At 46.9% G+C, this 10,852-nt stretch overlaps 1 protein-coding gene across 2 annotated transcripts in view; it reads right to left on the bottom strand.

The window, feature by feature from the left end:
- LOC140495728 (ribosomal protein S6 kinase alpha-6) overlaps positions 1-10,327 on the bottom strand; it is a 122,246-nt gene extending 111,919 nt beyond the window's left edge. Inside the window, exon 1 of one of the 2 annotated variants that reach the window (XM_072594759.1) lies at positions 10,120-10,327. In XM_072594759.1, coding sequence (XP_072450860.1) covers positions 10,120-10,170 — 51 coding nt within the window. In that variant the 5' untranslated portion in view covers positions 10,171-10,327. Of the gene's footprint in view, positions 1-10,110 lie in introns of both variants that reach the window. The other variant, XM_072594758.1, reaches the window with a different exon arrangement.
- Between the last annotated feature and the right edge of the window lie 525 nt (positions 10,328-10,852).

Genomic DNA, 10,852 nt, shown 5'->3' on the forward strand with positions numbered 1-10,852 from the left:
GGCAGCTTAATGTTCCAGGATACAAATGCTACAGGAAGGATAGAAAGGGAGGCCAGAGGAGGAGGAGGAGGGGCATTTTTGATAAGGGATAGCATTACAGCTGCGCTGAGGGGGGATATTCCTGGAAATACATCTAGGGAAGTTATTTGGATGGAACTGAGAAATAAGAAAGGGATGATCACCTTATTGGGATTGTATTATAGATGCCCTAATAATCAGAGGGAAATTGAGAAAGAAATGTGTAAGGAGATGTTAGATATCTGTAAAAATAATAGGGCAGTTATGGTAGGGGATTTTAACTTTCCAAATATAGACTGGGACTGTCATAGTGCTAAGGGTTTAGATGAAGAGGAAATTGTTAAGGATGAACAAGAACAGTTTCTGATTCAGTATGTGGATGTACCTACTAGAGAAGGTGCAAAACCTGACCTACCCTTGAGAAATAAGGCAGGGTAGGTGACTGAGGTGTCAGTGGGGGAACACTTTGGGCCCATATTTCTGTTAGTTTTAAAATAGTGATAGAAAAGAATAGACCAGATCTAAAAGTTGAAGTTCTAAACTGGAGGAAGGCTAATTTTGACAGTGTTAGGTGAGAACTTTCAAAAGCTGATTGGAGGCAGATGTTCACAGGTCAAGGGATGGCTAGAAAGTGGGAAGCCTTCAGAAATGAGATAACAAGAGTCCAGAGACAGTATATTCCTGTTAGGGAGAAAGGAAAGGCTGGTAGGTGTAGGGAATGCTGGATGACTACAAAATTCGAGGGCTTGGTTAAGAAAAAGAAGGAAGCATATGTCAGGTTAAGACAGGATAGAGCGAGTGAATCCTTAGAAGAGTATAAAGGCAGTAGGAGTATACTTAAGAGGGAATTCAGGAGGGCAAAAAGGGGATGTAACATAGCTTTGGCAAATAGAGTTAAAGAGATTCCAAAGTAGCTACTTCCTCCCCACCCCCATCCTCCTCTCATTACCTCTCCACCCTTCAGGCACTCTGTATTCCTGATGAAGGGCTTTTGCCCTAAACGTCGATTTTCCTGCTCCTTGGATGCTGTCTGAACTGCTGTGCCTTTCCAGCACCACTCTAATCCAGAATCTGGTTTCCAGCATCTGCAGTCATTGTTTTTACCTAAGGGCAAAAGGGTAACTAGGGAAAGAATCTGGCCCCTCAAAGATCAGCAAGACAGCCTTTGAGTAGAGCTACAGGAGATAGGGGAGATACTAAATGAGTAGTTTGCATCAGTGTTTACTGTGGAAAAGGTCATGGAAGATATAGAATGTAGGGAAATAGATGGTGACATCTTGAAAAATGTCCATATTACAGAGGAGGAAGTGCTGGATGCCTTGAAACACACAAAAGTGGATAAATCCCCAAAACCTGATCAAATGTACTCTCACACTCTGTGGGAAGCTAGGGAAGCGATTGCTGGGGTCCTTGCTGAGATATTTGAATCATCGATAGTCACAGGTGAGGTGTTGGAAATCAGGAGGTTGGCTAACATGGTGCCACTATTTTAAAAAGGTGGTAAGGAAAAACAAGGGAACTATAGTCCAGTGAGCCTGACGTCTGTGGTGGGCAAGTTATTGGAGGGAATCCTGAGAGACAGGATGTACATGTATTTGGAAAGGTAAGGACTGATTAATGATAGTCACCGTGGCTTTGTACGTTGGAAATCATGTGTCTCAAATTTAGTTCAGGTTTTTGAAGTAGTAACAAAGAGGATTGATGAGGGCAGAGCGGTGGACGTGATCTATATGGACTTCAGTAAGGCGTTCGACAAGGTTCCCCATGGGAGACCGGTTAGCTCTCATGGAATACAGGGAGAACTAGCCATTTGGATACAGAACTGGCTCAAAGGTGGAAGACAGAGGGTAGTGGTGGAGAGTTGTTTTTCAGATTGGAGGCCTGGGACCAGTGGAGTGCCACAAGGATTGGTGTTGGGTCCACCACTTTTCATCATTTATATAAATGATTTGGATACAAACATAGGAGGTATAGTTAATGTTTGCAGCGGACACCAAAAGTGAAGGTGTAGTGGACAGCAAAAAAAATTACCTCAGATTGCAATGGGATCTTGATCAGATGGGCCAATGGGCTGAGGAATGGCAGATGGAGTTTAATTTAGATAAATGTGAGGAGCTGCATTTTGGGAAAACAAATCAGAGCAGGACATATACATTGAATGATAAGATCCTGGGGAGTGTTGCTGAACAAAGAGACCTTGGAGTGCAGGTTCATAGCTCCTTGAAAGTAGTGTCACAGGTAGATAGGGAAGGCGGCATTTGGTATGCTTTCCTTTATTGGTCATAGTATTGAGTACAGGAGTTGGGAGGTCATGTTGCAGCTGTACTGGACATTGGTAAGACCACTTTTGGAATATTGCGTGCAATTCTGGTCTCCTTCCTATCGGAAGGGTTCAAAAAGAATTTACAAGGATGTTGTCAGGGTTGGAGGATTTGAGCTATCGGGAGAGGCTGAATAGGCTGGGGTTGTTTTCCCTGGAGTGTCAGAGGCTGAGGGGTGACTGTATAGAAGTTTACAAAATTATGAGGGGCATGGATAGGGTCAATAGACAAGGTCTTTTCCCTGGACGGGGGAAACCAGGACTAGAGGGCATAAGTTTAGGGTGTAAGGGGAAAGAAATAAAAGAGACCTAAGGGGCAACTTTTTCACAGAGGGTGATGCGGCGTATGGATTGGGCTGCCAGAGGAAGTGGTGGAGGCAAGCACAATTGCAACATTTAAAAGGTATCTGGATGGGTTTATGAATAGGAAGGGTTTGGAGGAATATGGGCCGGGTGCTGGAAGGTGGGACTAGATTAGGTTGGGATATCTGGTCGGCATGGACAAGTTGGACCGAAGGGCCTGTTTTCGTGCTGTACATCTCTATGACTCTAAGTGGACTCTGGGGACTATCAAAGATTCTCCCTACTCTCCACAGTTGAGAAAAATCATCACCCAAATCCTTGCCAGCAGCTTCTCCCAGTTTGAGGAAATCCTTCCTGAAAGCCAGTGTGGTTTCTGATCAAACCGTGGATCAATGGACATGATTTTCACTCCTCAGCAACACAAAGAAATGCCAGGGACAACACCACTCTACATGGCCTTCTTTGATCTGACTGAGGGTTTTGACTCAATCAAGAGTACTAATGGAAGACCCTGCCAAAGGCCAGGTGTCCAGTGAAATTCAGCAACATTCTCTGTCTCCTCCAAGACAAGGTGTCAGTGATGGTCCTCACAGAGAGTCATATTACAGAATCCTTTGAGATTAAGACAGTTGTCAAACAAGAATGTATCACCACACCCACTTTTTTCCATCATCTTGTCAAGATGAAACTGCCTAGTAATGTGAACATTGTCTACAGGGTGGATGGAAAACTTTTCAGCCTCAATTTGGTTGAAATGCAAGAAGAAAATGACTGCAGCACATCAGCACGCTGATGACAATGTCACCCCTGCTCTCTTAGAAGAGAATCTTCAATGCTTTGATGCCTTTGCAAAAGCAAACTGAAGAACTGGTCTCAGCCTCAACTCGAAGAAGACCCAAATCCTTTACCAACCCATCCCAAGTCAAGTGCAGGTTCATCCCTCCATTAAGATCAGAGGTATTCTCCCAAATGTGGAACATTTCCCTTACCTGGGAAGCCACCTCTCATTTCTGATACAGAGATCCAACATCGCATCCAATCTACGAGCATTACCTTTGAACACCTAATGGTGAGAGCCTTTGACTACTGCGACATCCATTCTGATACCACGTTTCTGTGTATAAGGCAGTCATCCTTCCAACTCTACATATAGACGCCACCACAAGACCCTTGAGAAGTAATATCAATGCAGCTTGAGATGGATTCTCCACATCAACTAAGATGACCAGCACACTAACATCCGATTCCTTGAAGCAGCTAAAAGCACCAGCATCGAGGTTATAATCATCCAAAAGCAGCTCCAATGGGCCTGTCACATGCTGAGGATGGCTGAGTTCCACCTCATGGAAACAACTGACAAATGTGTGGTGGGAGATGCAGCTCTGCAGTCAGGATCATCTGCCACACAAGGACCAACAGAACCCATGACCGGTGACACAGAATTTCCTGGTAGACAATCATGCACATAAGTGAACAACTGTTGATGATACCAGAAAAGCGAGGGGTATTTTCCTGGTTCTTGCTCATGGATAAAACTGTGACCAAATTCGCCATAACCTACTGTTTAACATTTCAAAAGACTGGATTACTTCTCCTTCCAGTCTGAATTTTATCATAACATACTCTAGGAAATATAAGCTCAGAGTCCCATTTCAGCTTAAAACCTAAACTAAATAATAAGACAGTATGTACACATTGGTCCAGAGTTTCATAACATGTTGGAATTGTTACAAGTTTACAAAATTTGAATCATAATTAACCTAATAAAATGAACATTCTCAAACTACGAGAGAAAAATGTCAGTGCTTTTTGTTATTTTGGATCAATGCCATTTGAATTAGTATGTAGTTTTCCTCTTACTTTTCCTTTTTCTCCTTCTTTTGACCTTTTCTTTAATGATGTGTTTTGCTCGAACATTGCTAGTCCCCTTACAGAGCATCTTGCAATTATCAAGACTTCAATAAAGCAACTCTTGTCAGTCACTTGAAGCACAAACAACAACTTAGTTGAGTGTGTGCTTGCCCAGCCACAGGGAGGCAGGTGCCTTCAACCTCCTTAGTACAAAGATCAGTAATTTTATAAATCATATCAAACCTTTGTATCCCCTGATTTGCAAACCTACTACGTCTCCTCAGATTTTCTACTGTTATATTTTCATCATCCTAACAACTAGATAAGCAATTTTAGTTTGGGGATTTGGTTAGATGGAATATAGAATTGGGGTGATTAGAACCAGAAAGGAAATGAAGGAAGAAAGAATCAGGTGTTCAGAAAAATGGAAAATGCATAATCCATCTTGGTAGCTAAAGAAAAACAGTGGAAAACAAATTAAAATTTCAACACTTTGAAACTACCACAAACCTGTGGTACCCAATTTATTACATGTATCTGATTGGAAACAAACAAGAAGTTCTGTAAATGGTCAACAGAGATGTCTGGCATTAGGAATAATTCATCTCCATTCTATTCAAGGAAGAGTGGCAGGTACAGCCAGCTCGGCTATAACATAGGTTTCTTCAATGCAAATTAGCTACAACACGATTGAAGAATTTAGACCATTATTTGTAGGACACGAACATTCCTTACCTTTATTGGTTATAACACGATTCTGGTATCACGGAATTTTCTTATAACGCAGGATCGCACGGGAATAGAGCTATCACATTACATCAGAACAGACTGTAATCAAAATCTCACTTTGCAATGGAAAGCCAGTACCAGCATTTGGAAATTCCACGGGACAATTTGAAAGAGCTTCAATTATGCACGTGGGGGTTTTCCAATGCCACGTACAACCCAAAATGTGAGTGTAGCAAGCTAATGCTGGTTCAGTAGGGCAGGCTAAATTGAAAATGGATTTGTTTTTATTCAGATTATAAACATACTTCTTGAAAGCATTACAGCTCATATGTCACTAAAACCTTTGTTTGTTCGGTATTTTCACTTTAGACTCAATTGTTCTAACACTCTGCTGTCTGGCCTCCCATCTTACACCTTCAATAAAATTGAACTCACTTGTCAATATCCCAATCCATTCAAGTACCATTCACCCATCACCACGTCCTTATTGCTCAACAGTGGCTCATGGTCCAGTTCAATCTTCGTCTTCAAATCTTCCAGGACCTTACCCTTACTATCCCAGTAACCTCCTCCAGCACCAGAATGTTCTGGGATCTCTATATTCCAACTTCAGCCTCCTGCATATCCCAATTTTCTTCACACCAGCACTGGCAGCCATGCCTCTGGTTACCAAGGCTCTAACTTCTGCCATCCCTTAAACTATCTTCCTCTTCCTCTTCCTTTATGAAGCATCATAAAATCCATTCTGATGAAAAGTCATCTGGACTCAAAACATTAGCTTGCTCTCTCTCCATGGATACTGCCTGACAGGTTCTGACTTCCAGCATTTTTTTATTTCAGTTCAGATTCCAGCACCCGAAGTAATTTGCTCCTATCGTAAAATGTACATTCCGCCTGACCTCAAATCTCTATGTGGCGATGTGTCAACTCATTTGAAAATGGTTCCTGTTAAGCAGATTGGAGCATTTACTACATTAAAAGCCACAATATAAATGCAGACTGTTGTTAAAATCTAAATTGTAACCTTGTCTTCTCTCAATTAAAATGCCAATATCACACACATATTGCCAAGTATATCCAGAATTACAGAAAACTCTATACTACAAAGATCAAAAAGAACGTGACCACTGAGAATAACAAAACTTAAACTTTTGAATAGGACAATTCAAAAAATAAATGCATTAAATACCTTAATACAAACCTGCATTATTGGTTACCACAATTCTCTGCAGAATTTAATAAATAATACAAGACAGAATTGTGGTAACCAACAATGCAGTATAGAATTTAATAATTAACATAATCAACAATACTAATCTTGCAGGTTGCCAGACAGTCTATAGCTGCAAAACAAGATTTCTTTGTGGGTGGGGGAAACGGAAAGTATGTAGGAAGAACTTTCTCTTAAACACTCTTACGGTATTTCTGATGTCATAGATTCTCCCATAATCTGAAATTGCCAGCTATCAATCTCTTTGCAAGTCCTGGGCCTCGTCCACTGCTAAAAACTCTAGCCATCTGATGTATGGAGGAAGAATGCCTCAGCTTCCACCTTGGGACCCTCCAACCACACAGGATCAATGTAGATTTCACCAGTTTCTTCATCTCACTTCCCCCAGTTTATCGCAGAGCCAAACTTCCAACTCAGCACCACCTTCTTGAACTATCCTATCTGTCCATCTTCCTTCCCACCTATCTGCTCCACCCTCCTTTCCATTACCATTATCCTCCCCACCTCCATCTACCTATCACATTCCGACCTACCTTCCCCCTCCCATCCCCCAACCCCATCCCCACCGCCCTCCCATTTATCTCTCAACCCCCTTGGGCCACCCCCTCATTCCTGATGAAGAGCTTATGCTTGAAAAATCAACTCTCCTGCTCCTCAGATGGTGCCTGTCCGGCTGTGTTTTTCTAGCACCACACTTATCAACAGCTATCAAACTCTTGACATCATCCTGTAATGGGGTAGTATTAAGGTTTGCTTTATGGACAAAAGTTCTGCAGCTTTCCCACACCCAATTTATTTTCTTTAGAAAACAAGTGCATATGGGAATCCACAAAACTAATAAAAAATCAGTGCTACCAAATGTGAGGTGACGTTTCCACTGCTATACCCAATTATGAACATAAGGCACTTCTTCTCATAGTACTCTAACATTGGTGACTTAATCTTTGATCCTCCAACTTAAAATCAAAATCTAATACTATCCGAAATACCGAACCAAAGTGGGAATGCACACAGTAGCAAGGGACAGGATGTGGGTTTGCCATATGATTCCTCCTTTACCAAGATCCCAATCTACCAAGGGAAGGGGAATTATACAAAATTGGATAGCTTCAAAACTAGAATTCTTCAGCATTAAGCCCCTGTCTCAGGGGAAAGTTGCCATTGTACAATGCCCAACAGTAAACCTTTACTTTGAAATGCTGAATGAGCAAAGGGCAACAGTTCAAAGCTAATTCAGCACAGACATCAGGAAGTCTACATACACATTAATGAATTCCTGCAATGAGTTAACAAGAGTCTGATTGAGACTCACGTAACATACTACTTGACTATACACTAATAAAAAGAGCGGAAATATTTTTCTGGGCAAATTACAAGAAACAGAAGGTCACTTCTTCAACCAAAGTTATTTCACAAGACCAAAAAATAGAGGACAATTCTATCTGCCTATAAATCTGCTTACAGTCAATTCAAAGGCAGGAAAGGTTTAGGAAATGGCTCTTTGGCCATCAGCTCTGCACAGATAATAGAATTATTAAACCAAAATAAACTCGTAAATCAGTTTATTAATACAAGAGGAATCCCCTGAATTATAAACTTCAAGTCACTGCCACCATTTTTTTTCAGATATCAAACAATTCAACAAAATTAGAACAGAAATATGTTTAAGCAACAAATGCACAAATACAGAATTGATGTGAGTTGATTAAGAAGTAAGAGACATGTCTTTTCTCCCTTGGCAAGAGTGATTGAAAACAAACTGTTTAGGAAATCCCGAGGTTCAACAGCAGGGTAGCTTGGTAATGTTGTGGTGAGTGACAAGTCTCAATTACAAGAGACCACCAGCACTGTGAATATGAAAAGTTTTCCAGTTCCTCCTATTTGTTCCAAGTCAACACCATGGAGACAATGAATAGACCTTTAGTTAAAACACTGGATTAGTGGTGCTGGAAGAGCACAGCAGTTCAGGCAGCATCCAACGAGCAGCGAAATCAACGTTTCGGGCAAAAGCCCTTCATCAGGAATAAAGGAGGCAAGTGGGACAATTACAACAAGCAATGTTAAGTGTGGGGCAGACAAAAAATGGACAAAGCGTGGAGGTGAACGGGGAAAAGAGAATAATTACATGCACCGTTGGAGGAGGCAGTGGAGAGGAGTGCGTGGTATTGGGGGGGGGTGGGGAGGGGAGTGCTATGGGGGGGGGTGGGGAGGGGGAGTGGTATGGGTGTGTGTGCTATGGGGGGGGAGGGGGTGTGTGGTATGGGGGGGGTGCGCGGTTTGGGGGGGGGGGCAGTTGCAGTATGGGGGGGGGAGTGCGGGGGGGGTGCGGGGCGGGGGGGGTAGGGGGGGTGCGGGGGGGGAGGGAGGGGGGTGCTGGGGGGGGCAGAGAGGGGGGTGGGGAGGGAGGGGGGTGCTGGGGGGGGCGCGGGAGGGGGGCGTGGGAGTGCTGGGGGGGGGAGGGAGGGGGGTACTGGGGGGGGGAGGGAGGGGGGTGCGGGGTGCGGGAGGGGGGTAGGGGGCGGGTGCGGGAGGGGGGCAGGGTGCGGGGGGGGCGGGTGTGGGTGGTATGGGGGGGTGGTATGGGGGGGTGTGCTATGGGGGTGGGGGGGTGTGCTATGGGGGTAGGGGGGTGTGGTATGGGTGGGGGGGAGGGGGGGATGTGGGGCAGGAGGGGGGAGGGGGGATGTGGGGCAGGAGGGGGGGGAGGGGGGATGTGGGGCAGGAGGGGGGGGAGGGGGGATGTGGGGCAGGAGGGGGGGGAGGGGGGATGTGGGGCAGGGGGTGGGAGGGGTGTGGGGGGTGGTGGGTGTGGGAGGGGGATGGTGGGTGTGGGGGTGGGAGGGGGATGGGAGGGGGATGGGGGAGTGTGGGGGAGGGGGGTGTTGTATGGGGGAGAGGGAGGTGTGGTATGGGTGGGGACATGTGGTATGGGTGGGGAGGGGGGTGGGGGGGGTGGGGAGGGGGGTGGGGGGGGTGGGGAGGGGGGTGGGGGGGGTGGGGAGGGGGTGGGGGGTGTGGGGAGGGGGGTGGGGGGGTGTGGGGAGGGGGGTGGGGGGGGTGTGGTATGGGTGGGGGGGGGTGTGGGGGGGGGGGAAGAGGGGTGCGGGGGGGGGAAGAGTGGTGCGGGGGGGGGAGAGGGGGTGTGGTATGGGGGAGGGGGCGGGGGTGTGGTATGGGGGAGGGGGCGGGGGGTGTGGTATGGGGGAGGGGGCGGGGGGTGTGGTATGGGGGAGGGGGCGGGGGGTGTGGTATGGGGGAGGGGGCGGGGGGTGTGGTATGGGGGGGGAGGGGGGTGTGGTATGGGGGGGAGGGGGGTGTGGTATGGGGGGGGAGGGGGGTGTGGTATGGGGGGGGAGGGGGGTGTGGTATGGGGGGGGAGGGGGGTGTGGTATGGGGGGGGAGGGGGGTGTGGTATGGGGGAGGGAGGGGGGTGTGGTATGGGGGGGAGGGGGGTGTGGTATGGGGGGGGGAGGGGGGTGTGGTATGGGGGGGTGGGAGGGGGGTGTGGTGTGGTATGGGGGGGGGGGGGGAGGGGGGGTGTGGTGTGGTATGGGGGGGGGGGGGGGGGAGGGGGGTGTGATAGGGGGGAGGGGGGTGTGATAGGGGGGAGGGGCAATCCCAGCCTCGGGGCCTCCCTTACCCGCCCCCTGCCTCCTACCTCACTCACACTCGACACTTCCATTTTTTGCCAGGGCTCCTCCAGCTGGACAAACGGCATCCCCTAGTCCCGCCGCCAGGCGCGGCCGTGCCTCATGGTGCTGCTGCTCCGGCGGCGGCGGGAGGGCAGGGACTGAGTGGCAGCGGACGGACACTCGCCTTCAGCCTCAACCACACCGACACCGACAGCGACTCGGACACAGTCAGGGACAGCGCCCCTCCCCCATCGCCCCTGGCCCCGCCCACTGCAACGTGGCTGACGTCAGCCCGCCGCTACCGTCAGCGCGCCCACGCGGTTGTCTCCACCCCGACCCCGTGCACGCGCCCTTTCACTTCCCAGGCACTAGGACATCAACGTCATCTGCAGCAATGTCAGCACTAGCTGTTTTAGAAATATAATGCTCACTGCATTTACCAACTTTATAGATCAATACTGACTTCATTTATGACCGGAAGGACTAATACTCATTCAGTTTGCCACTTTTATGGATTGATATTCCCTCCATTTATCAATTTCGGGGAGAATAGTCTATTACTGCTCACTACATTTATCACATCTTTGACATAACATTTACCTGATTTAAGGTTAATGGTTATGATCATTTATCACCTGTAAGTTTAATTCTCAGTACCTTTATCACCTATAGAGTTAATAGTAATTCCAGTTGTCACCTGCAGGATTAATACACATCCTGTTGATCAAACTTTCAGAGCATTGCTCCCTCATCAGGTAACTGGTGCCC

Source organism: Chiloscyllium punctatum, chromosome 25 (genome assembly GCF_047496795.1).
Source record: "Chiloscyllium punctatum isolate Juve2018m chromosome 25, sChiPun1.3, whole genome shotgun sequence".
Classification (NCBI taxonomy): Eukaryota; Metazoa; Chordata; class Chondrichthyes; order Orectolobiformes; family Hemiscylliidae; genus Chiloscyllium; species Chiloscyllium punctatum.